The 27,585-nt window shown below is 41.6% G+C and overlaps 1 protein-coding gene across 5 annotated transcripts in view; it reads left to right on the forward strand.

Annotated features, from left to right (window-relative positions):
• LOC125451694 (tyrosine-protein phosphatase non-receptor type 2-like) overlaps window positions 1-27,585 on the forward strand; it is an 80,631-nt gene that overhangs the window by 41,340 nt on the left and 11,706 nt on the right. For 2 of the 5 annotated variants that reach the window (XM_048529185.2, XM_048529189.2), the window contains 6 exons: window positions 3,050-3,148; window positions 4,107-4,244; window positions 6,884-7,093; window positions 8,496-8,657; window positions 22,847-23,055; window positions 24,740-27,112. In XM_048529185.2, the coding sequence (XP_048385142.1) occupies window positions 3,050-3,148; window positions 4,107-4,244; window positions 6,884-7,093; window positions 8,496-8,657; window positions 22,847-23,055; window positions 24,740-24,938 (1,017 nt within the window). In that variant the 3' untranslated portion in view covers window positions 24,939-27,112. Of the gene's footprint in view, window positions 1-3,049; window positions 3,149-4,106; window positions 4,245-6,883; window positions 7,094-8,495; window positions 8,658-22,846; window positions 23,056-24,739; window positions 27,113-27,585 lie in introns of those variants that run through there. The other 3 variants (XM_048529188.1, XM_048529186.2, XM_048529187.2) reach the window with 3 other exon arrangements.

Below are 27,585 nucleotides of genomic sequence, written 5' to 3' on the forward strand. Positions count from 1 at the left end.
TGTGTCAGCTTCCTTGAATTCCCTCCCAAATGGGTTTACCTATACCAAATGGACTGCAGTGATTCATGAAGGCAGCTCACCACCACCTTCCTGAGGGCAACTAGGGTTAGGTAATAATTGCTGGCCCAGCCAGTGACTGCCACATTTCATGGCTGATTTTTAAAAAAAAAAAATTTATCTTAAGTATTTATATTTTTACATTAAAATGTTTTCCAGTTTTGCATCATCATTGCATAGATTTTGTTGATAACAATTCAGTCATTTTATTTTTGTTTATTAGAGGAACTTGGTTGATGGATTTTTTAGAGCCTGATATACCCAGAATAGGGAAAACTATTACATTTATGTTGTGACCTGTAGAGCCATGGGGCTAAGGAAAGTCTGGTCCAAGTCTTGATGGAAATTCTCCCATCTCACTTGTAACAACACCAAGTCTGTATTGATGTTATTTGGCAGAATCCTGAGGCATTTTATATGTCTATTAGGAGCAAGAAGACAGTTCAGGAAAGAGTAGACCCACTCAAGGATAAAGGAGGGAGGTTATGTGTGGAGCCAGGGGAAATGGGTGAGATCCTTAATGAGTATTTTGTATCATTCAAAGAGAGGAATATGACAGATGTTGAGATTAGGGGATGGTGTGTGAATATTCATGGGCAGGTCAATGTAATGATGGAGATGGTGTTGGATGTCTTGAAATCTATTAAGATAGACAAATCCCACAGCCAGACAGGATCTGTCCCAGGATACTGTGGGAGATAAGGGAGGAAATAGCTGATATCTTTGGTCCTTTTCCAGTCCTCTGGCACCTCACCTGAGGGCGAGGAGATGCAATGTTGCTCCTTTGTTTAAGAAGGGAAACAGAGATAATCCAGGTAATCACATGCCAATATGGTGGTGGGGAACCTGTTAGAGAAGATCTGAGAGACAGGATTGAGTCATTTGGAAGCAAATGGACTTTAGTGATAGACAGCATGGGTTTTTACGGGGAAGGTCATGTCTCAACAGTTGGATTAAGTATTTTTTTTTGAGGAGGTGACAAGAATCTTGAGGGAAGGGTAGTGAATGTCTGCATAGACTTAAGTAAGGCATTTAATAAGGTACCTCATGGCAGCCTGGTACAAAAAGCAGTCTCATGGCATCAGGGTGTGATGGCCAAATGGATACAAAACTGTCTTGGTTATGGAAGACAGAGTAATGGTGGAAAGGTGCTTTTCAGAATGGAGATCAATAACTAGTAACTTTGTTTATTAAATTTAAAATGATCTTGAAGAAAACATAGGTGGTCTGATTACTAACTTTGCAGATGAAACCAAAATTTGTAGAGTTGACAATTGTGAGGTGGATTGTCAAAGGGTACAGCAGGCGATAGATTGCAGATTTGGGCAAAGAGATTCAGATGGAGTTTAATCCAGACAAATGTGAGATGATGCATTTTGGAAGTTCAAATTCAGGTGTGAATTATATGATAAATGGCAGAACCCTTAGGACCATTAACATAGAGAGGGATCTGGGTGTACAGTTTTGCAGATCCTTGAAAGTAGCTACACAGGTAGCTAAGGTCGTCAAGAAGGCATACAGCACACTTGCCTTCATTGGCTGTAGCATCAAATGTAAAAGTTGGCAAGTTATATTACAGTTGTACATAGCTTAAGTGAAGTTTTGTTTGGAATATTGCATGCAATTCTGGTGATCACTCCACAAGAAGGACATAGATGCTTTGGAGAAACTGCAGGGAAGGGTTTATCTGGATGTTGCCAGGTCTGGAAGATTTCGGGTATGTGGAGAGATTCGATAAACTCGGATTGTTTTAACGGAAAAGATGGAGGCTATGGGTTGATCTGATGGAGGCCTACAGAATTGAGAGTCATAGTATGGATAGTTAAAGGCTTTCTCCCAGAGCAGAAAGGTCAACTACAAGAGGGCACGGGTTCAAGGTTAGGGGGGAAATGCAGGGGAAATTGTTCACAGGGTGGTTGGTGCCGAGAATGCACTGCTGGTGGATGTGGTGGAAGCAGACAGGTTAACAATGTTTAAGGTGTATCTTGATAATCACATGAATGGGAGCAGAGGGAAATAAACTATGCATGGATAATAAGTAGTGGATCTCAATTAGCATTAGAATCAGCGCAGGCTTGGTGGGCTGAAGGGCCTGTTCCTATGCTGTATTGCCTTGTCTTTATTGTATTGAAATTGTATTGTGTCCAGAATTAAATTAGAGTATGATAGACTTAATTAACAAAGTGAATAGGTAAGTTTACAATTGCAGAATGTACGTTATGGGCTTTAAAAGATATTGTCATAGTTGCAGTTCTTCAACACTCTGCAAGCACTGAATTGAAGGACTGTAACATAGAATGCTGAACATTTCTTAAGGAAGCATCGTGGCACAGTGGTTAGCGCCACTGCCTCTCGACGCCAGGGACCCGGGTTCAATTCCACCCTGTGGCGATTTTGTGTGGAGTTTGCACATTCTCCCCGTGTCTGCTTGGGTTTCCTCCAAGTGCTCAGGTTTCCTCTCTGTCCAGAGATGGACAGGTTAGGTGGATTAGCCTTGGGAAGTGCAGAGTTAAGGGGATGGAATGAGGGATGTGGGTCTGGGTGGGATGCTTTTCAGAGATCAGTGTGGATTCAATGGGCCAAACGGCCTGCTTGCACACTGTAGGGATTCTGTGATTTGTTGATCCACATGGTCGTCAAAGGCTGGAATTGAACCCAGGCCCCTGACACTCTGAGGCAAGTGCTAACTACTGTGCCAGAATGCTGCTCCAACTCTGGAGATGAATAATAACGGATTTTGGTTCATTGGAATCACAACATAATTTTAAGATTGAATTATGTATTGACACTTATGGGCAAAAAACGGCTTTTGGAGGTCAGATGCAGATCAACTGTGGTCTTTTTAAATGGGGAGTAGAATGAGAGGGATGAATGACCTATTCCTGCTCCTATGTATTATGAAGAGATTTCAATTTACAGGTGTAAAGACATTTTTTTTGTGCTCATGCTGTTGTGTTTCACTGCATTACTATATGTGCCCTTCTCTGAACAGGGTCCACTTCCCAACTCTTGTGGTCACTTCTGGCAAATGGTATGGGAGCAGAAAAGCCGAGCAGTTGTGATGTTGAATCGTGTCATTGAAAAAGGATCAGTGAGTGAAACATTTTCTTTAATATTTGTGCCTTAAAATTAACTGCATGAATTTAGAGTTACACCTCCTAAAAGATTCCACATTCTGAGATTTGATGGTACCAGAAAATGCAAATTATCATTTCAGCAAACTGCAACCACGAGATTATTGCACTCCTTTCCGACTTGACATGCAAGTGAAATGCTGTGGTGATGCGTTATATTTTGTGTTCAAGATTTTGTGTTTGGAGGCAGAGCCCCCACATCATTGCAGATCATGTGTGCCATCTGGTGGAAGCACTACATGCAATTATAATAACTCTCTGAAAAACATGAATGACATTAATGTTGTCTACCAGCTGTTGGCTTGATAGCATTATGTTGACATTCTAAGTTACCCGCCTTCCCTTTTAGATAGGAGAATGCTGTGACAAGTGTAGGTTTTCTTCTGGTTAAGCCAGTGTTTACTGTCTCTTTTGTGCGCTCCCTTCCCCGTTCACAGTTGCATGTGCTCCCTCCCCCTTCCTTTTTGCATGCCCTCCCTCTGCACACTTTTTTTTATTTTTCCCTCATCCACTTGTTTCTCTCCCTTCCCCTTTTTTCTCACTCCTGATTTTTCTCTCGCCGCCCCCCCCCCCCTCCCCCGCCACTGCCCCTCTCCCCTCTATCTCACCCCCTCCTCTTCACCCACCCCTCCCCTGCCTACTGCCCTTCCCTTCCCTTGCCCCCCCCCCCCCCACCTTCTGCCTGCCTAAAGGGGGACAGTAAGGCATTGATGGGATTGGATAATGTCAAACTCTGGAGTAGGTTCAACAGACTAATGACCTACCCATGTTCCTACCAAGTGAACCGCTGGATAGATTGCAGTTTTGCGACTGCACCTGTGCCTCATAACAGTTTATAGGTTTTGTTTTTGTAGTTTGTATGCTTTTTATTATCCGGAGGAACAAAATGGTAAATATTACCTTTTTGCTTTGCAGGTAAAATGTGAAAAGTATTGGCCAAGCAAGGAAGATGAAGTAATGTCATTTGAAGACACTCAGTTCAGCTTAAAATTGTTGTCTGAAGATGTGAAATCATACTACACTGTCCGACGACTGCAATTACAAAGAACTTCAGTAAGGATATTGGCACAGTTACACAACTGTAAACATAGCGGTGATTGAACATATTTCCTCCCACCTTGATATAAACCAGCTAACATACATCCAGTGTATGCTATGCCCGACCTGATCCTGCTGCTTGCCTACTCGGCTCAAGCCTTTCCTTAGATTTGATGTTTGCGTCTTTCTGGTTATTTGCTGGATCATGTGCTGTGGGCTGAGAGTGAAGCTGATTTCAAAGCATTCCGCTTGCTGTTTTAAGAACAGTGAGCAAAAAGCATTGATTTTCAACGTTCATCTCATTGACCTGAAAGAAGAAATTAGTTGTGTGTGTCCCTCTCTTTCGGATCCTACATTCTTTGGCGACCTCAGCACACTGCCTCAGGCACAAGGCCATTTCAGATCTCTTCTAAGTGGAGACTCGGGAAAATGGGGTACTGCAGCTTTATTTGCAAGTTTTTTTAAACACAGAATCATAGAATTTTGACATTCATTCAGCCTGCTGTACCTCACAAAATGATTATCATTATCAACTTAACTGCACTTTTCTGCCTATCTTTTGCCTGTCTGCCTAAAAATTTGTCTAACGCTAATTCCGAGATGAAATTCCTGATGTCTTGACAGACACCTTTGTCCTCATTAGCCACAGGCAGGATCCTAAAAGACTGGAGAATAGCCAAAGTTGTTCCTTTGTTCAAGAAGGGAAACAGGAATAATACAGGAAATTGTAGGCTGGTGAGACATCCATCAGATAGGGAAATTATTGGAGAAGATTCTTAAGGACAGGATTCCTTGCATTTGGAGAAGCATGGATTTATCACAGTAGTCAGCACGGCTTCATACAAGGAGGTCTTGTGACTCAAACTTGATTGTGGGTTTTGACAAAGTAATGAAGATGCTTGCGTTTGAGGCAGTGGATGTTGTCTTCATGGTCTTTGCTAGAGCATTTGACAAAGTCCCTTATGGTAAGCTGCTCCAGAAGATCAAATAACATGGAGTCCATGGTGAGATGGTCAGTTGGATACTAAGTAGGCTTGGCCATAGAGACAGAGGGTAGTTATGGAGTAGTTTTTTTCTGACTGGAAGTCTGTGACCCAGTGGTGTTTTGCAGGGATCAGTGCTAGGACCTCTGTTGTTTGTAATGATTTGGAAGATCTTCATGCAGATTAGGTGTGCAGATGACTTGAAAATTAGTCGAGTTGTGGATAGTGAGGAAAGATAACAAGGATGCAACAGGATATAGATCATTTGGAAAATTGGATGGCAAAATGACAAGCAGAGTTTAATCCAACTAAGTGTGTGAGTTGCATATGGGAGGTCAAATGCCAGGGGAAATTGTACTGTAAATGGCTGCACCCTTGGGAGCATTGATAACACAGGCATCTTGAGGTGCAAGACCCTACTCAGTGAAATCGGCAACACTAGTGGAAAAGATGGTAACGAGGCACATGGCTTGCTTGCCTTCATCGGTCGAGACATTGAGCATAAGAGTAGGCAAGTGGAGTTACAACTGTATTAGAGTTTGATCAGGCCACGATTGGAGTACTGTGTGCAGTTTCTGATCACAGCACTGTAAGGAGAATGAAGTGGCTTTGGAGAGGATGCAAAAAGAGGGTTTGTTGCCTGGAATGGAGTGTATTAGTGTTAAGGAGAGGCTGGACAAACTTGGATTGTTTTCACTAGAGCGACGGAGCGAGGAGCAACCTGATAGAAGTATAAAAAAATCATGAGAGGCATGGATAAGGTGGACAGTTGGAGTCCCATTGCTGTCTGGCAGACAATTCCAAGCACACACAGCTTTGAGAGAAGAAAATCCTCCTCATATCTTTGGGTGGGTAAGATGGACAATTGGAATCTCTTTCCGAGGGTGACATTAGTTTAATGTGGTGGGAGGAAAGTTGAAAAGAGAAGTATGAGGGAAGTTTTTTACACCAGACAGTGTGGTAGGTGCTTAGGTTGCGTTGTTGAGGAGATGGTAGAAGCAAATGCGATGTCAAGGTTTGAGGCATTTAGACCCAAGAACAGTTAGAGAATAGAGCTAGGCAGATTGGATTAGTTCAGAATGGCATCACGGTTCGCACATGCATGGTTGGGCCGAAGGGCCTGCTCCTAAACTGTTGTATTTTTTAATGTTCAATCTTGAAAGTACTCCATAACCTAGCCCCATTGCTCTCTGGAGAGAATTCCAAACACACAGTTCTGAGAGAAGAAAATCCTCCTCATACATTTTAAAACAAAAGTCAAAGTTTTTACATCATGGATAAAAAACCGTTTGGCCAATCATGTTTATGCTGGTCATCAAGCATCTATCTCTTCTAATCGCATATACCGGCGCTTGGCCTGTAGCCAAGGGGACCCATAAATGGGGAATCCTGTTTCTTGCAAGTGTAAAAAACTCACTTTTTTTCTCTGAAAAATGTAGACCCAATTCCATTCTCCAAACATTATTTAAAGAAAACTTCAGTTTTAAAATAATGGTCCCAAAACAACTGAAATTTTTTTCTGGTTTGGGATTTATTGTCTCTTTTATGCATTTAAAGTTTCTTGACCATTAAAGAAATTTTTGTATGGTCTGAAACTGTAGATTCTGAAATGCTTTTCCTGGTTTTAGCGACAATTTAACTTGTTAACTTGTTCTTATTTTGTCTTGATAGACTGGAGAGACCAGAGAGATCCTACACTTCCATTATACTACTTGGCCTGATTTTGGAGTACCAGAATCCCCTGCCTCATTCCTTAATTTTCTGTTAAAAGTGAGGGAATCTGGCTCATTGAGCTCTGATTGCGGACCTGCTGTCGTTCACTGTAGTGCAGGCATTGGGCGTTCTGGTACCTTCGCATTAGTTGATACCTGTCTTGTTTTGGTGAGTAATTGTGTAACAACTTATGAAACCATTGAGCTGTTACCCCTTTCTGATGTACAATTATAATGCCAAAGGCTGATTTAATGTTAAGACAGCAAATCATCTTATAAGACCATAAGGTATTGCAGGATTAGGCCATTCGGCCCAGCAAGTCTACTCCATCATTCAGTCGTGGCTGATTATGTTTTTCAACCTCATTCTGCAGCCTTCTCCCCGTAACCTTCGCTGTCCTTAGTAATCAAGAACCTATCTATCTCTATCTTCTTATTAAATACACTCAATGACTTGGTCTCCACAACCTTCTGCGGCACTGAGTTCCACAGATTAACCATCCTCTGGCTGAAGAAATTCCTCCTCCTTACCTGATTTCGGAAGAGGCATCCCTTCACTCTGCGGCTGTGCCCTTGGGCCCTAGCCTCTTGTAGTTCTGGAAGCATCTTCTGCACGTCTGTTCAATCCAGGCCTCTCTGTATTCTGTAAGTTCCAATGAGGTATCCCCTCATTCTTAACTCATCGAGTACAGGCCTAGAGTCTTCAACAACTCCTCATTGACAAGCCCATCATGCCCAGGATCATTCTTGTTAATCTCCTCTGGACCCCTTCCAAGGCCAGCGCAATTTTCCTTAGATACAGGGCCCAAACTGCACTCTATGTTCCAAATGTGATCTGATGGGAGCATTATACTGCCTCAGCAGCACATCCCTTCTCAGTCGTTTAGCCCTCTTGAAATGAATGCTAGCATTGTATTTGCCTTCCCAACTGTCAGTTGAACCTGTTTGTTAGCCTTAGGAGTCCTCAACTTCGGATTCCTAAGTCCCTTTGTGCTTCAGATTTCTGAGGCCTTTCCCTGTTTTTAAAATAGTTTGTTTCTTCTTACCAAAGTGCGTAATCTCACCCTTTATCACACTTCCATCTGCCACGTCTTTGTTCACTCTCCTAGAGGCTCCTCTGGTGCTTTTCCCACTTCCTCGACACCACCGGTCCCTTCACCTATCTTTTGTGTCATCTGCAAACTTAATGCCCTCAGTTCCTTTGTCCAGATTGTTAATGTGTAACATGAATAGTTGTGGTCCTAACATTGACCTCTGCAGAACTCCATTAGTCATCGGCTGCCATCCTGAAAGGACTCCTTTATCCCCCTTTCCTGTATTCTGCCAGTCAGCACACCAGCCTCATTTGGAACTACATTGCTGGATAAAAATCCTGATACTTTACCCCTAACAGCACTGTATGCACACGGTGGTGTTTCAAGAAGGCACTTCACCATTGCCTTTTCAAGCAGTCAGGGGTGGGGGGAAATAACGTTGGCCTTGACAGTGATGCCCACATCCCATGGTAGTTTTGTTTTTCAGATTACTTCTAGGGTATAAATTGTGTGTTCAGCAGGATATTTTTCTTATAGATGGAGAAACGCAAAGATCCTTCCACTGTGGACATCAGAGAAGTATTATTAGAAATGCGAAAATATCGGATGGGACTCATTCAGACTCCAGATCAATTGAGATTTTCATATATGGCAGTTATAGAGGGAGCAAAATATATCAAGGGAGATTCATCTGCACAGGTAAATATGTAATTACTTCCGATCTATGACATTCCTAACCACCATTGACAGTCCAAAATAGGATTTCACTTTCTCCAAGGAGAAAGATAATGAGGGGGTCAGGAGAGGATGAACAGCAACAGGATGAATATGGCTTTCCTTATGGTTTTCATAAAATATGAATGTTATTTTCTTTCTGATTACAACTTCACTTGTCATTCATCTCTCAAAGAACTTGAGCAGTAACTTTTAGTTGTAGGAAGTTCTAAGACTGAAACTGGAGAGTTTTATTGTGCTCAAGATACAAAATTGCATAAACCCATTAAAATCTCTTGTTGAGTGCTGCTTGCTTGCATTTATTTTTCTAGTAATTTATACTTTGAGAGTAGTTATTCTGTCAAAGTCCAAAGCTTTTCCACCCTTGTGCAGTTTAGATATTTTCTCCTTGATTGACTTATTTTCTTTAGTTCCTTGTTAGGCTGTCCACATGGTTAGTTGGCTGACATATGAATATGAAAGAAAATTCTTTCGTAAAGCTCTGATATTTAAAATGCCTTCTGTCTTCAGGGTCAGAAATCATCGAGATATCTGACATGTATAAAGGACGTTTCTGTAGCACCTTGACTGTAGTAAAAGGACTTGAGACACTTTCTGAGTGGTTATTCTACTTTACTACTTTATGTAGTGAAGTGGATTGACGTAGGTCTCTACAACTAAAAACAACCATCGCTGTGGTCTGGGGATGCCAGAGCTGGGATGTCTGCTGTGGGCTGGAGAAGTACCTGGTAGTGGTCATGGCCCATGTGAATACCAACGTCATTGGTTGACTGGGAAAGATGTTCTGCAGACAGAGTAGGAAAAGCTAAACTCTGAATGAAAGAGCAGCACCTCAAAAGTAATAATTAACTACTAATAACTGGATTACTAATTGAGCCAGGTGCTAGGTAATGTAGGATAAATACAATTAGAGAAAAGATTGTGAGGTTCAGAGACTGGTGTGGGGGATGTAGCTTTCAGTTCTTGGGATACTGATACCTGAGCTAGTAAGACTGGGACCTGTACCTTTGGTAATGCCTTCACTGAAACAGTGCCAAGGTTTGTTTCAGGAAGTTTGATGACTCTAGCATAAAGATCTTTTAAAAAGCCATTAGTGAAGTATGAATCTTTGGTTGACATAGTAAGTCAAGGGGTGATATCAAGGCAGGAGAACAAAACAATGAGAACTGACCACCGACGAATGTTACGAAAGCTACAAAGTAAATGAGTTGATGGTGCATATTTCAAGTAAATAAATATGATCTGATAGCTGTTATGGAAGCATGGCTGCATGGGTCCTAAAAAGGATGGCTACATGACCTTCAGGAAGGACTGTATAAAGGTGAGGGGATAGCATTGTTAATCAAAGATTATGTGGGCGTACTAGGTAGAGATAACCTTGGTTCAGGAGATCAGGATGTAGAATCAGTTTGGGTGGAGATGATATATGGTTTTAGTAGGGGAACATTAGTGGGAGTAGTCTATAGACTCCCTAACAAATAACTACAATGTAGGGAAAAAGTATGCAAGAAGCATGTGCTTGTGACAAAGGGACAGCAGTAACTACAGGTTACTGCAAACTGGAAAATCAGGTTGGCAATGGTAGCCTGGATGAAGAAGTTATAGAATTCTTTTAAGATTATATCTTAGAGTAGCTTGTTATGGAACTAACCAGAAAGAAGCATATATTAGTCTTGGTATTATGTTATAAGATAACGGTATCCGTTAGTGGGGGCTGGGGTAGGGGGGGAAGGTTTCTCAGTGACAGTGAGTGGCAGGATTAATTAATTGTGTCAGCGTAAAGGCACTTCTGTGCAACAGTGACTGCTATATGATTGAATTTTACATTTACTCTGCAAGGGCGAAGTGTGGGCCCAAGACTAGTATTTATAATAAATGAAGTCAATTATGTCAGCATGAAAGTTAGCTTGCTAAAGTGTACTGTGGGATGTTAGGCTAGGGAAGAGATCAGTAGACATGTGGTGGCAGATGTTTATACCTATTTCTGAATACTCAGAAATATTCCAAGGTGGGGGAGTCACCATTAGCCAACTGAAGCTAAAGAAAACATCAGAAGCAAGGACAAAAGTCTATAATCGCACATCGGTGAATGGCATGTTAGGTTATTGGTTAGAATATGAAGAATGGCAGAAAGTGTCTTAAAGGTTAATTAGGAGAAAGAAATTGCAGGTTGGAAATGAGAGAGGAAGCTAGCTCAGTGTCACAGATGGATAATGAGTTTCTAGACTATCTAAATAGGAAGAGTAGGTGGACTGAGTGCTTGTCCTCTGGAGAGTGAGAATGGGGAGTTATTTATTGATAAAGAAATGGCAGATGAAAAATACAAATATGTTACTCTAGTCTTACTTTGTAGAGGGTACAAAAAGCATTCCAGTAATAGCTGTAAGTCAGGAGGTGGAAGGATAAACTTGATGAAATGACAATCACTATAAAGTGGTACTGAGCAAACTGATGGAGCTGCAAACTGACAAGTCTTTGGGTCCTGATGGATGTCATCCTGGGGTCTTAAAAGGGATGGCTAATAAGGCAGTTACTCAATAGGTTATTTTCCACAAATTCATTAGATTCTGGAAAGGCTCCAGATTGGAAGGTAGAAACATAACGCATCTCTGCAAGAAGGAAAAGAGGCAGGACGAAAACGGGAAACTAACGGTGAGCTTTGTGTGTCATTTAGAAGATATTAGAATTATTGTTATGGAGATTATACCAGGAGGATTAAAAACAAGGTAATCAAGACAGATCGGCATCATGGTTTTGTGAGAGAAGCATCATGTTTGACCAATTTAAAGGTGTTCCATCTGACTGGTTAAAAAGGAGCTCACACTGCACTTGGATTTCCAGATGACATTTGATAAGGTGCCACATAAAAGAGTTTCAGACCAACAGATAGATTGTGAGTGCACAAAAATCTGGCTAATGGAATATGATGTGGTAAAATGTGAAGTTGATCACTTTGGCAGGCAAAATAAAAAAACAGTTTACTGCCTAAATGAATGACTATAGAATTCCAAGGTGTAATGCAATCTTGGTGTTCTAGTGTATGAGTTGCAAATTGTGCAGATGCAGCAATTAATTGATAAAGCTGATGAAATGCTAGCAAAGTGCTGGGGAAACTCAGCGGATCTGACAGAATCTGTAGAAAGATAAACCCTTCATCAGAACATCCTGAACTTAAAACATTTTTTTTTGATATAGATGTTGCCAGGCCTGCTGCGTTTCTCCAACGTTTTTGGTTTTGTTTCATTTAACACCCCTAGTATTTTTTTAAATTTTAATAAAATGCTATCCTTTATTGTGAGAGGAATTGAACATAAAAGCAGGCATTCTGAAGAAGAATCATAGCTTGACATATAATTCGGTTTCTGTATTCACAGTCTGATCTGCTGAGTTCTCCAGCATTTTCTGTTATTCCCAATTTCCAGTACCTTGCAGTATTCATAATAGTCAACACGTTATAGTCAGTTCAACAGTGCATTGGAGATACCGTATCTCTCATGCTTGGCGGTGGTTCAGAGTGAGTGTAGCAGATCAGTAGATAATAAAATGTGAGGCTGGATGAACACAGCAGGCCAAGCAGCATCTCAGGAGCACAAAAGCTGACGTTTCGGGCCTAGACCCTTCATCAGAGAGGGGGATGGGGGGAGGGAACTGAAATAAATAGGGAGAGAGGGGGAGGCGGACCGAAAATGGAGAGTAAAGAAGATAGGTGGAGAGAGTGTAGGTGGGGAGGTAGGGAGGGGATAGGTCAGTCCAGGGAAGACGGACAGGTCAAGGAGGTGGGATGAGGTTAGTAGGTAGCGGGGGGTGCGGCTTGGGGTGGGAGGAAGGGATGGGTGAGAGGAAGAACCGGTTAGGGAGGCAGAGACAGGTTGGACTGGTTTTGGGATGCAGTGGGTTGGGGGGAAGAGCTGGGCTGGTTGTGTGGTGCAGTGGGGGGAGGGGACGAACTGGGCTGGTTGAGGGATGCAGTAGGGGAAGGGGAGATTTTGAAACTGGTGAAGTCCACATTGATACCATATGGCTGCAGGGTTCCCAGGCGGAATATGAGTTGCTGTTCCTGCAACCTTCGGGTGGCATCATTGTGGCAGTGCAGGAGGCCCATGATGGACATGTCATCAAGAGAATGGGAGGGGGAGTGGAAATGGTTTGCGACTGGGAGGTGCAGTTGTTTTTTGCGAACTGAGCGGAGGTGTTCTGCAAAGCGGTCCCCAAGCCTCCGCTTGGTTTCCCCAATGTAGAGGAAGCCGCACCGGGTACAGTGGATGCAGTATACCACATTGGCAGATGTGCAGGTGAACCTCCTCTACATTGGGGAAACCAAGCGGAGGCTTGGGGACCGCTTTGCAGAACACCTCCGCTCAGTTCGCAAAAAACAACTGCACCTCCCAGTCGCAAACCATTTCCACTCCCCCTCCCATTCTCTTGATGACATGTCCATCGTGGGCCTCCTGCACTGCCACAATGATGCCACCCTAAGGTTGCAGGAACAGCAACTCATATTCCGCCTGGGAACCCTGCAGCCATATGGTATCAATGTGGACTTCAGTTTCAAAATCTCCCCTTCCCCTACTGCATCCCTCAACCAGCCCAGTTCGTCCCCTCCCCCCACTGCACCACACAACCAGCCCAGCTCTCCCCCCCCCCCCCCCCCCCCACCCACTGCATCCCAAAACCAGTCCAACCTGTCTCTGCCTCCCTAACCGGTTCTTCCTCTCACCCATCCCTTACTCCCACCCCAAGCCGCACCCCCCGCTACCTACTAACCTCATCCCACCTCCTTGACCTGTCCGTCTTCCCTGGACTGACCTATCCCTTCCCTACCTCCCCACCTACACTCTCTCCACCTATCTTCTTTACTCTCCATCTTCGATCCGCCTCCCCCTCTCTCCCTATTTATTCCAGTTCCCTCCCCCCATCCCCCTCTCTGATGAAGGGTCTAGGCCCGAAACGTCAGCTTTTGTGCTCCTGAGATGCTGCTTGGCCTGCTGTGTTCATCCAGCCTCACATTTTATTATCTTGGAATCTCCAGCATCTGCAGTTCCCATTATCTCTGTAGCAGATCAGTACCTGCTTTATCAGGAAAGGTTGGACAATCTGGTCTTGTTTCCACTGGAGTTGAGAAGAGTGAGGGGTAACTTCATCGAAATGTGTAAGAACCTAAACAGTATTGAGGAAAAATCGTTTCCTCTTATCAATGAATGCAGAACCCTGGGTGCTGATTTAAAGGTAGGTGTTTGCTCTTTTATGTCAGAGATGAGAATTCATTTCCTGTTGGTAGTTGTGTGAATTTGAACCACGCTGCATGAGAAGGTAGTGGAGGTGAGTCATTAAATATTTTTTAAGGCGGTGTTGGATAAAATTTTGTTAAGCAAAGGGATTAAAGCTTAGGAGTAGATTGAAATGTAGAATTCATAAAATAGCATTTCAAACCATGAACTAACGGTGCAGGTTTGAGTGACTGGATGATGTACTTTAGCTCTTCGTACATATATTTGTCCATCATGCATTGGGGTAAACCTTTTAAACCTCAGTAAGCAAATGTTTTGAATATTAAACAAAGCATTAACCTATAAAATTTAAGTGTCTTTGTAATTTGTAAAATCATGGATATGGCTAGGAATTAATCTGCATCATATTTTTAAAAATTCTGCCATCAACAGTACTAATTTAAACCATCTAGTTCCTGAAGGACAGGTGGGACCCATGAATTTACTTGTGATATTTAAAAAATTAGAATTTAAATAATACATTCATGGGTTGTGGCTGTTGCTGGCTAGATGAGCTTTTGTTGTCCATTCCCAATTGCTCTTCAACTGAGTGACTTCCAATGCCTTTTCAGAAGACTGTAAATAATCATCCCCTTTGGTATGGGTAGAGAGTTGCAGGGCGTCAGACCAGATAAAGTCTGTCAACGCTTGCATAAGTTGGGAAATCCCTCCATTTAGATTTGTTCCGTTTGTGTATGCCCGGATCTGGAACAACTTTGAAAACACAAATTGATCTTTCTGCTTATTTTGTGTAATTGGTTTGCAGATAGTTGTCTGGCTTCTCATTGTGTTGATATCAGCATCTAATGTTGTGAGATTTACTTGGTATCATCCTGTAGGATAATATGTGACTGAAAATATCATCAACGAAAGCTTTCAGATCTAAAACAATATTGTCAGAACCTCTTTAACACTCTATCTTCAATTTTGTCATTACTTCGAAATTTTTTTTTGTTAGGAAGGTGAAAATTTGTTTTCATTGTGCTCCTTCTAAGGACAATTCCAAATGTGACTTCCATCTTTTGCTTTGATAGTTCTTCAGCATTTAGCCATTTTCGTTGTGCATTTTAGTGCTCTCCCCTTGAATACCTCTTTTTTTCTTTACTTGCCTCAGATGTATAGAAAGGCTTCAAGAAGGCTATCTTTTTTTTGATCAAACTTCCAGGGACACTCTTATTAGCCTTCTGTTCTCTTATGGTATATACGTTCAATATGTTCAAAATTAAATGATTGATTTAAGTCTGATCCATTATTTAATTAAATCTTACTGATCTGTATCTGAACCCTATGTCTCACTTCTTGTCCCTATTTTATTGTCCCTTTCTAACAAAACTGTGTCTCAAAAGTTTAGTTTGACTCTCAGGTTTTGTCCAAAATTTGTTTGGGAAGAGAATTCTTTGATTCACTTCTGAATAATCTTGCTCTGATTTTCAGATTATACCATTTATTCTTGTGCTAATCCATGATGTGAATTTGTTTGTCTATATTTACCCAAGCAAATAATTTAAATTTAAAAATTACTATCAGATTACCCCCTTGATTTTCTGAACTTGAGGGAAATAAGACGATGTTTATGTAGCCAGTTCCCATAATATAACTCTTGTGTATCGTGCATTGCACCTCCTCCAAGACCAATGTCTTTTGAAATATTCGATTTGGAGTCTGTCTAATGCTCTGTACAATTGACGCATTGCTTTCTCACTTTTGAATTATAGACAAAATAGAGGCTGATTTTCCATTAATTTTTAAAAAATTGCATTTTATTCCAGTGCATGAACTTGTGTGAATTGCTGAAATGGAACACCTGCATCCATTTGTTCCTCAACATCTCCTCATCTTTCACCACAAATAAATTGTTGCCTTGGACCCAAAAGGATGACCTCACACTTTGCAGACTGAAGTCTGTCTGCCTTAGTTTGTTTCCTTGGTGCTTCCGATGCTATTGGGCTATAATTTTATTTGCTACAAATTGATAGAGTATTGCACGTTTATTCTTTAACATATTCAAACTAAATGCTTCGTCCATTTATATGTATATACACTTGATTCATTACATTAGAAAACAATATTTTAATGCAGAGCAGTAATATATAAAATTGCTTCTCATTCTAATTCATTTTTATCACTGAAGAGCCATCTCTAATTTGCAGTATTTGCTTGTGTTATTCTTATTTCCAGTTTATTTGGTCCAGCTGATACTACATTTATTTTAATAAATACTTTATTTGTACCTCTCCTTTACAGCCTTTAAAAACTCCTTCTCAGTTTATTTGCTGTCTTCCCACTTTGTGATCCACATGACTGACTCCCTTCTCCGTGACAAAATACATGCAGGTGGTTGGAAACGCTTTGAAGAAATGATTTGTGTTGTGCGTATTAATTAGTGAGGGTGACCTGAGTAGGTTCTGAGAAGGAAGTGTGATGCTGCAGAATGGTATTTCCGTGCATGACAAAATTAGCAAAAAGCTGATCGTCCATAATAGGACTCTGTTAATTGCTCCTTCCTTATCCAAGAGAAGGATTTCACTTGTAGGCGTGTTACCTAACTTGGATAACTGGGGTGAAATGGCACATGGACTGAGAAGCTCGAAACCTTCAAATTTTCTCCTTCACATATACACATGTACTTTATCATATCTTCTATCTTTTACTCTGTTATTGCACGATTTCTGTTTTAACATAGAACATAGAACAGTACAACACAGAACAGGCGCCTCAGCCCACGATGTTTTGCCGACCATTGATCCTCATGTATGCACCCTCAAATTTCTGTGACCATATGCATGTCCAGCAGTCTCTTAAATGTCCCCAATGACCTTGCTTCCACAACTGCTGCTGGCAACGCATTCCGTGCTCTCTCAACTCTGTGTAAAGAACCCACCTCTGACATCCCCTCTATACTTTCCTCCAACCAGCTTAAAACTATGACCCCTCGTGTTAGCCATTTCTGCCCTGGGAAATAGTCTCTGGCTATCAACTCTATCTATGCCTCTCATTATCTTGTATACCTCAATTAGGTCCCCTCTCCTCTTCCTTTTCTCCAATGAAAAAAGTCCGAGCTCAGTCAACCTCTCTTCATAAGATAAGCCCTCCAGTCCAGGCAGCATCCTGGTAAACCTCCTCTGAGCCCTCTCCAAAGCATCCACATCTTTCCTATAATAGGGCGACCAGAACTGGACGCAGTATTCCAAGTGCGGTCTAACCAAAGTTTTATAGAGCTGCAACAAGATCTCACGACTCTTAAACTCAATCCCCCTGTTAATGAAAGCCAAAACACCATATGCTTTCTTAACAACCCTGTCCACTTGGGTGGCCATTTTAAGGGATCTATGTATCTGCACACTGAGATCCCTCTGTTCCTCCACACTGCCAAGAATCCTATCCTTAATCCTGTACTCAGCTTTCAAATTCGACCTTCCAAAATGCATCACCTCGCATTTATTCAGGTTGAACTCCATCTGCCACCTCTCAGCCCATCTCCTGTGTCCTGTCAATGTCCCGCTGCAGCCTACAACAGCCCTCTATACTGTCAACAACACCTCCAACCTTCGTGTCATCTGCAAACTTGCCAACCCTTCCTTCAATCCCCTCATCCAAGTCATTAATAAAAATTACAAACATTAGAGGCCCAAGGACAGAGCCCTGTGGAACTCCACTCACCACTGACTTCCAGGCAGAATATTTTCCTTCTACTACCACTCACTGTCTTCTGTTGGCCAGCCAATTCTTTATCCAGACAGCTAAGTTCCCCTGTATCCCATTCATAGAACATAGAACAGTACAGCACAGAACAGGCCCTTCAGCCCACAATGTTGTGCCGACCATTGATCCTCATGTATGCACCCTCAAATTTCTGTGACCATATACATGTCCAGCAGTCTCTTAAATGACCCCAATGACCTTGCTTCCACAATTGCTGCTGGCAACGCATTCCATGCTCTCACAACTCTCTGCGTAAAGAACCTGCCTCTGACATCCCCTCTATACTTTCCACCAACCAGCTTAAAACTATGACCCCTCGTGCTAGCCATTACTGCCCTGGGAAATAGTCTCTGGCTATCAACTCTATCTATGCCTCTCATTATCTTGTATACCTCAATTTGGTCCCCTCTCCTCCTCCTTTTCTCCAATGAAAAGAGACCGAGCTCAGTCAACCTCTCTTCATAAGATAAGCCCTCCAGTCCAGGCAGCATCCTGGTAAACCTCCTCTGAGCCCTCTCCAAAGCATCCACATCTTTCCTATAAAAGGGCGCCCAGAACTGGACGCAGTATTCCAAGTGCGGTCTAACCAAAGTTTTATAGAGCTGCAACAAGATCTCACGACTCTTAAACTCAATCCCCCTGTTAATGAAAGCCAAAACACCATATGCTTTCTTAACAACCCTGTCCACTTGGGTGGCCATTTTAAGGGATCTATGTATCTGCACACCAAGATCCCTCTGTTCCTCCACGCTGCCAAGAATCCTATCCTTAATCCTGTACTCAGCTTTCAAATTCGACCTTCCAAAATGCATCACCTCGCATTTATCCAGGTTGAACTCCATCTGCCACCTCTCAGCCCATCTCTGCATCCTGTCAATGTCCCGCTGCAGCCTACAACAGCCCTCTACACTGTCAACGACACCTCCTACTTGGTGTCGTCTGCAAACTTGCTGACCCATCCTTCAATCCCCTCGTCCAAGTCATTAATAAAAATTACAAACAGTAGAGGCCCAAGGACAGAGCCCTGTGGAACTCCACTCACCACTGACTTCCAGGCAGAATATTTTCCTTCTACTACCACTCGCTGTCTTCTGTTGGCCAGCCAATTCTGTGTCCAAGCAGCTAAGTTCCCCTGTATCCCATTCCTCCTGACCTTCTGAATGAGCCTACCATGGGGAACCTTATCAAATGCCTTACTGAAGTCCATATACACCACATCCACAGCTCGACCCTCATCAACTTTTCTAGTCACATCCTCAAAAAACTCTAAGGTTTGTAAGGCATGACCTACCCCTCACAAAGCCGTGTTGACTGTATTTGATCAAGCCATGCTCTTCCAGATGGTCATAAATCTTATCCCTCAGAATCCTTTCTAACACCTTGCAGACGACAGACGTGAGACTTATTGGTCTGTAATTGCTGGGGATTTCCCTATTTCCTCTCTTGAAGAGAGGAATTACATTTGCCCCTCTCCAGTCCTCAGGTACGACTCCAGTGGCGAGCGAGGATGCAAAGATTTTCGCAAGTGGCGAAGCCATTGCATTTCTCATTTCCCAAAGCAGCCGAGGACAAATCTGGTCCGGGTCTGGCGACTTGTCAATCTTAATGTTTGACAAAATTTTCAGCACATCAGCTTCCTGTATCTCTATCCATTCCAGCATGCACACCTGCTCTTCAAAGGTTTCATTCACTACAAAGTTCGTTTCTTTCGTAAAGACAGAAGCAAAAAACTCATTTAGGGCTTCCCCTACCACCTCAGACTCCACACACAAGTTCCCTATGCTATCCCTGATCGGCTCTACTCTTTCTTTGACCAGTCTCTTATTCCTCACATAAGTGTAAAATGCCTTTGTGTTCTCCCTAATCCGTTCTGCCAAGCCTTTCTCGTGCCCCCTCCTGGTTCTCCTCAGACCGTTTTTGAGCTCCTTCCTTGCCTGCCTGTCATCCTCTAGAGCTGAGCTTGACCCTAGCTTCCTCCACCTTATGTAAGCTACCTTCTTCCTTTTGACGAGAAGCTCCACCGCTCTCGTCATCCAAGGTTCCTTTATCTTACCCCTTTTTGCCTGTCTCAGAGGGACATATTTATTCATCACTCACAACAACAGTTCTTTAAACAGTCTCCACATGTCTATAGTGCCTTTACCATGGAACAATTGCTCCCAGTCCATTCTTCCTAACTCATGTCTAATCGCATCATAGTTTCTTCTTCCCCAATTAAATATCCTCCCATTTTGCCTAATCCTCTCCTTCTCCATAGCTATGTAGAATGTGAAGCAGTTATGGTCACTATCACCAAAATGCTCTCCCACCACAAGATCTGATACCTGCCCCGACTTGTTTCCGAGCACCAAGACTAGAATGGCCTCTCCCCTCGTCGGCCTGTCAACGTACTGAGTTAGGAAACCCTCCTGAACACACCTTACAAAAACAGCTCCATTCAAATCTTCTGCTCGAAGGAGGTTCCAATCAATATTAGGAAAGTTAAAGTCACCCATTACAACAACCCTACTGCGTCCACACTTTTTTCCAAAATCTGCCGACCTATGCTTTCTTCAATCTCCCTGCTGCTATTGGGGGACCTGTAGTAAACCCCTAACGAGGTGACTACTCCCTTGCTGTTCCTAATTTCCACCCATACTGACTCTGTAGGCAGATCTTCCTCGACAATGGAAGCTTCTGTAGCTGTGATACCCTCTCTGATTAGTAGTGCAACACCCCCTCCTCCTCTTCCCCCCCCCCCCATTCTTTTTAAATGCCTGGAACATCCAGCAACCATTCCTGCCCCTGAGAAACCCATGTCTCCGTTATGGCCACAACATCAGAGCACCAGGTACTGATCCATGCTCTAAGTTTGTCACTTTTATTCCTGATACTCCTTGCGTTAAAGCAAACACACTTTAACTGATCCCTTGGTTCCTTCCCAGGAAAATCCTTCCCACTAGCTGGTCTACCTCTTGCTACTGCCTCACCTGCATCAACTCTCACCTCCGGTATACAGCTCAGGTTCCCACCCCCCTGCCATACTAGTTTAAACCCTCTCGAACTACTCGAGCAAACCTTCCACCCAGGACATTGGTCCCCTTCCAGTTCAGATGCAACCCGTCCTCCTTGTACAGGTCCCACCTTCCCCAGAAGGCATCCCAATTATCTACATATCTGAAGCCCTCCCTTCTACACCAGCTGCGCAGCCACGTGTTAAGCTGTGCCCCCTCCCTGTTCCTCGCCTCGCTATCTCGTGGCACCAGTAGTAAACTAGAGAACACTACTCTGTTCGTCCTGCTTTGCAGCTTCCATCCTAACTCCCTGAAATCACTTTTTATATCCTCAATCCTTTTTCTGGCTATATCATTAGTGCCAATATGTAACACGATTTCTGGCTGTTCGCCCTCCCCTTTTAGAACCTTACACCCGATCGGAGACGTCCCGGACCCTGGCACCAGGGAGGCAACATACCTTCCGGGAATCCCGATCCTGCCCACAAAATCTTCTGTCGATTACCCTAACTGTCGAGTCCCCACCACGAGTACTTTTCTATTCTGCCCTCTTCCCTTCTTTGCCACAGTGTCAGGCTCAGTGCCAGAGAACTGACTACTATGGCTTTCCTCTGGTAGGTCATTCCCCCCCAGCAGTATCCAAAACGGTATGCTTATTGCTGAGGGGAATGCCCACAGGGGATCTCTGCACTGTCTGTCTGTCTTCTTTCCTCCCCCTAACTGTAACCCATCTATCCTTGTCCTGAGCCTTGGGAGTGACCAACTCCTAAGGTAACTCCTCTCAATTACCCCCTCTGCCTCCCGAATGATCCGTAGTTCATCCAGCTCCAGCTCCATTTCCCTAACACGGTTTTCCAGGATCTGGAGTTGGGTGCACTTCCCGCAGATGTAGCCAGCAGAGACATGTGCCATGTCTCCCACCTGCCACATTCTGCAGGAGGAGCAAGCAACTGCCCTAGCATCCATACCCCACTTATCTGAACACCCACTCAGTACTAAAGTAGAAAGCTTGGTTTGCTTTTATATCTTTCATTCTTGATGTGAAAGATCATTATCCAATAAGAGTCTCTGCAAAGTAGGCCTACTCTGTGCAACAGCATTTAAGAAGGAATCACAGAACAGTCTGTAGAAACCATGTTTGATGAATCAGCCACCAAGTTTTAACTTGGTGACCCAAGAGACATCTTTGAGGATTTTCTTCCAATCATTAGAGTGCTACATTTAAAATTGTCATGTGTCAGTAGTTTATAAGAGTCAAAGATGACTATGCCAGGCAAGGATCCAATTAACTCATATGATGCTTCGTTACAACATGTTTTGTCTTGGGCTGCGTGAGCTAAATTAGCATTTTGATGATAGAAATATATCAGTCATTTACAAAATTAATCCGCTAGTAGGGAAGGGTCGGGTAGGGATGAGAACTGGGAGCAGGAGTAGCTATTGAGCCCCTCGACCTTTCTCTGCCATTTAACACAATCATGGCTGATCTCACCTTGGCCTTAATTTCGTGTTTCTAAACGTTTCAAATAATCTGCTAAACATTACTAATTGAAAATCTGTCCATCTCCTCATTGTATTTATTCTGTGTCCTGGTGTTCATTGTACTTTGGGATAGTGAATTCCACAGAATCATGACTTTTGAAAAGTAATTCCTCCTCATTAATATTTAGCCTAATATTTACTATCTGGCGTAATATTTTGTTTTGTTTTAGATTGCCCACAATGGGAAACATCCACTGGTCATCTGTTTTATGACTGCCTTTAGCATCTTATGTACCTCAGTTAGATCTCCTCTCATCCTTCTGAACTCTAGCAACACAGGCCTAAATTGCTCGACTACTCCTCATAAGACAAAACCGTTCGTCTGATTGATCTAGTTTACTTGTGTTAAGAAGGGATGAAACAAGTGGGCCGAGGAGCAACTTCGTCTGTACCTGTATCTACGGTGTGAATTTGTGACCTCATTATGTAGTTAAGTTTGTAAAAATTATGCAGAGTCCTGTTAATGGTGAAAGACTAGTGAGACAATTTATTCATACAAAAGTTGATGCATTTTCCTATTTTTTGCTTTTAAAAAATTTGATGTTGCTGTGATAAGGCTGGGCATGGTTTTCACCTCCTGCAACTTGCTTTTGGCATTTTGTAACCATAAAAAGAGCAAGGTTTTCATTATTTTTTCCTGTGTTAATAGAAGAGATGGAAAGAACTATCTAATGAAGACCAAGATCCTGTAACTGATCATGCACCTCCACCTCCTCAGCCTCCAAAACGCACCCTTCCACGACAGAATGAAAATAGGGATCCTGATATAACGATGGAAGAAACAATAGAGCCAGAAAATAACAGCTCTACTGAGGAAACCTTTGGCAAAGAACAAGAAAACACAGAGAACAAAGCTAAGTATGTAAACTGACATTGTTTTTAAACTAAATATGTTACCCAGTTTCTTCTATTTTGTGTACAAATAATAGAAAATCAAGGAACAGAAGAGAAGTAAAAACGTAAATCAACCATTCAAGAAAAAGGTATTTGGAAACCTAATAACCCTACAAGTCCCCACGACCTGATGACCTGCATCTAGTACATTTTAAGAGTTAGCTACAGAGATGATGGATTTATTGGTTGAAATATTTCAAAACTCCCTGTTTCTAGAAAGATCTCAGTAGGTAAGAAAACATACTTGTGCCAGTCAAGTCAAGAAAGAGGGAGAGACAAAGCTATAAGCAGTGAACCATAGCCCAGTCACCCTAATTGGGATTGGGAAAATGCTAAAATCCTTTAAAACTGAAGTAGAACAGGATGTTTAGAAGATCATAACACCATCAGACAGAACCAATTCTAATGTGTGAAAGAGCAGTATACTTGAAAGTTTTATTGCAGCTGATTTGATGCAAATGGAAAAACTTGTCTTCTACAAGCTGTATGTATTTTTAATTATCCTGCAGTATTAATTTAACTTGTCCTCCAATTTAATTTTGTTGAATACACTTAGTATCTTGTATCACAGCATCCTTCCTAAATATATCATTGATATGAAAGCAACTTACTGTACCTTTTGACAGCTGAGGATGGCTAGAAGTATAAACCTTTTGAGACTGCTGATCATCTAGAAAAAAAAATACCTTCTGTTGTTCATGTTTATTCCTTGACGCAAATCCTTTCCAACAAATTTCTAACCATATGATTAAGACATGACTGTTGGATGTTTTAGCTCTTGGTGTCAGTCAATTTGTTATGATCTTTCCATTTGCATAAATTTCAATGTAATCTTTTGTGGTCAAGGCACTAAACTCTTAAGATAAAATGATAACTTTCATTTGATAATATAGTGAATGGTCACAGTGGCTATGTTGTTTCTTAAGCTGTTAGAGCACGGATGTTCCTAAGTGAAGTTTAGCCTTTCCACTAAAATCAAAAGATTTATGGTAATTCCTGTTGTGGAGGTAGAATGCCAATGTAAGGATGACAGCAGCTGCTGATATGGCAGGTAATCCTTGCAAAGTTCATGAGATATTTTGTTAAATTCATCCTAAAAAGAGGACCTGACAAATCACTTTAAGGAAAATAAAGCAATTTTCGTATCAGTGTTCTTAAAGGAAATATTCACCTTTACAGGAATTCTAGAGACAGCATAAAAATTAATTATGTTGACTTTAAATATAACAAGAAGGACAAACTGTGTGCAGTGAAATGGCACTTTATATTTTCTTGATAACGCCTCTTCAGTTTCCTTTCTGCTCCTTTCAGTTTTTGCATTATATCTGTGGGAAAATCATTCTTGAGCTTCCACTGTTGCTGCTCTGAACTGGTGAATAAGGAGCATATGATTGACCTTTTTGAATATTTACTGTTTAGAATGCACTCTGTTCTTAATGCAGGGAAGTAATGCAATCTCCTCAATCCTGTTCTGCACCTCGTGTCTGCATCAAGAGTCTCCGTACTAGTTTCAATAGTGTCCCACAAATCCATAGGCTTTCACATGCTCCTCATTCCTGTTATATGGAAGAGAAGTACTAAATGAATTATTAAAATGTTTTTATTTGTTCTAATTGGCTGATAAATCATTTTCTTAATTGCCTTCCAGTAACCTTCGGAAACGACATCGTGAGGATAGGATAGCAAGTACAGCGCAGAAGGTGCACAGAATGAAACAGAAACTAAGTGAAACTGAGGTGAAACGAAAAAGGTGGTTATATTGGAGACCTGTTCTCATTAACGTTGCTGCAGTTGCTACTCTTGCAGTTGGAGCTATTGTTTGCTGCTCTATGTACTTCCAAAGATAAATTGTATAACTATATGCATTTAATGACGTGCAGAGGAATGTTACATCAGAGGTGTAAGGTGCTGAGGAATCATATCTCCCTTGCAGAACAGCAAGGTGTTTATTTGAGGATTGACAGGTCAGAGGATAATGCACGAGAATGGGGGTTCTGCTTGTGTTTTACTGAAAAGTTTGCAGCATTGATTCTCAGGTTCTTATATTGCCAGGTGTTTGGACAATTAAAACCACCGAATAGAAAAATCTTGTTGTAAATATGTTATCAGATCTGTTCTGCAATAAACATTTAGTTAAAAATTGTGCTTCCATTGAAAGCAGTCTTTCTCCTGTTTCTTGCTGGTGTTTTCCAGGAGGAAGTTATTTCAGTTTTATTTTTGCTATATCTTGGGACACCAGTACCTAGCAGAGTGGCTATCTGATGAAAAGCTAAATTTTAGCTTTTCGTTTTGAGTTTTTGTTCCCGTGAACGTCAAACCAGCAAGTAACAGGAAGAAACTTGCCTTGCCACTGGACCTCTTCCTTATTATTTTAGCCTGTTGCTGCTGTTCTTCATTTCTTAAACTGTTTTTTCCTCCTTTCCAATCAGCAGAATTGCTTAAAAGCATTTCTGAGTTTTTTGTTAAAGAAAGAAACCTCAGGCATAAAGTATTATTTTTCTTTTTGTTTACACTGCTGTGCATAGTATGCAGTTGGTCATTTAGCATGGGCATAGGAAGATTTCTGGAAATACAATTTTTAATTTCTTTTTCAACATCAGTGACTGAAATATTTGGATTGTTTACTGGAACATTATGTATGTTTAAAATACTAGTTAACTCCTTAACCCATAGAGGTTTCAAAGAAATGTGCTATCCTTAGACCATTCATTTTCATGATTGAATGAAGTATGTTTTCCAGTTTGAGTATTGAAAACTTCGCAATAACTTTTTTTATTCAACACTGACTTTCTCGACATGCTATCTGTCATAATTAGAAATAATAACCATGCCTTTTTTAAAGAAAATACTCACTACGTTGTAAAGGCACTGTTGCATAAATGCTGCCAAGATGTCCAAAGATGCTTCTGTGGGTTAAAGAGTTGCGAAGTGTTTCTTACTCGTGCTGGTTAATAATGTGACTATCTGAATATGAAATAGTGGAACAAGGCTATGTATTGGCCCAGGAGAGGAAATCTGTTGACATTAACACAACAGATCCCACTCAATAAATTGTTGCAGTTTTACATTCCAGTAAGACCAGTTGAATAAAATTTAGATTTCAGTGGTTTGTTACGTTGTATATTTGTATTGGAGATATTGCAACACATAATAACATGAGGGGTTGTTGTAAACTTACTGGTTCAGGTCCTGAGGATGTAAATAGTGCAGATCTGTTCTAAAATGCAGTACTCATTGCTACCAGATATGATTGATTGACCCGTACCAATCATTAGCATTCTTCCATGCTAGAAATCTTGCATCACATTAAATTTTATTATTTATTATTGGTGTGCTCCTTCGAGTTCAGTCCACATTTTTGTTTAAACTCCATTTTTTTTCCAAAGAGAAAATTCAAGTTCTTGGACCAGTTATTTTACATTCTGTGTGGGGAGCGGAAATAATGTTGTAAGCCTTGATGACAATGCACTGATAGGCTTAAAAAATGGATTGTATCAATAATTTATTCTTGTCTTATTACTGACAACCATAAGCAATATGTAATGCATTAAGAACATCTGGTTTGTTGTTACAATTCTGTATTGAAAAATCGTTTACCTTTTCTACCCCCACCAAATCCTGAATGTGACAAGGGACACATTGCGAGCAGTGCTTCTTTTCACAGACTGGATATGCACTGTTTCCTCTTCCCTTTCATTAACTCTAGTATGTGAACTGTGAACATTTGATAGTTATGTTTCTCATTCCACTTTCCTTCTCATGTAGGATTAATGTTGTCGTTCAATATGAGGAATTTTCTATGTTTCAACCATTTTTAGCACCATAAAAACAATTGCATCCGAAAATTGTGTCAGAGTTGTTCACATTTTTCTTTCAGTTCTCATTCATTTAGAGGATAGTGAGATTCTGTAGTTCTTCATAATTTTCATAAGTTTATGTTACTTACTTTCAGATTAAAGTATCATAAACTGTTTGACCAATAACTTGTCAAATTTATCAGAGATAATGGGAACTGCAGATGCTGGAGATTCCAAGATAATAAATTGTGAGGCTGGATGAACACAGCAGGCCAAGCAGCATCTCAGGAGCACAAAAGCTGACGTTTCGGGCCTCGACCCTTCATCAGAGCTTGATCCTCTGATGAAGGGTCTAGGCCCGAAACGTCAGCTTTTGTGCTCCTGAGATGCTGCTTGGCCTGCTGTGTTCATCCAGCCTCACATTTTATTAACTTGTCAAATTTATAGCTAGATTCAAACTGAGTGAAGTTATTATATTTTTTAAACTAGCTGATTAATCTGCTAATAAGGTGAAGATGCCATTAGAAGGACTGCTTTAAATGCTGAAACTAGTTATTAGGAACAAATGTAGGCGAAGGGTTAGGCTGTTCATTTTTTTTGTGTTGGGGGGAATGATTGGAGAGCTGAAATACTTGACACGTGATCCTTATAGAGACCAATAACTTTGGAAAAGAAATTCAAATTCAAACTTTCAGTT

Source organism: Stegostoma tigrinum, chromosome 5 (genome assembly GCF_030684315.1).
Source record: "Stegostoma tigrinum isolate sSteTig4 chromosome 5, sSteTig4.hap1, whole genome shotgun sequence".
Classification (NCBI taxonomy): domain Eukaryota; kingdom Metazoa; phylum Chordata; class Chondrichthyes; order Orectolobiformes; family Stegostomatidae; genus Stegostoma; species Stegostoma tigrinum.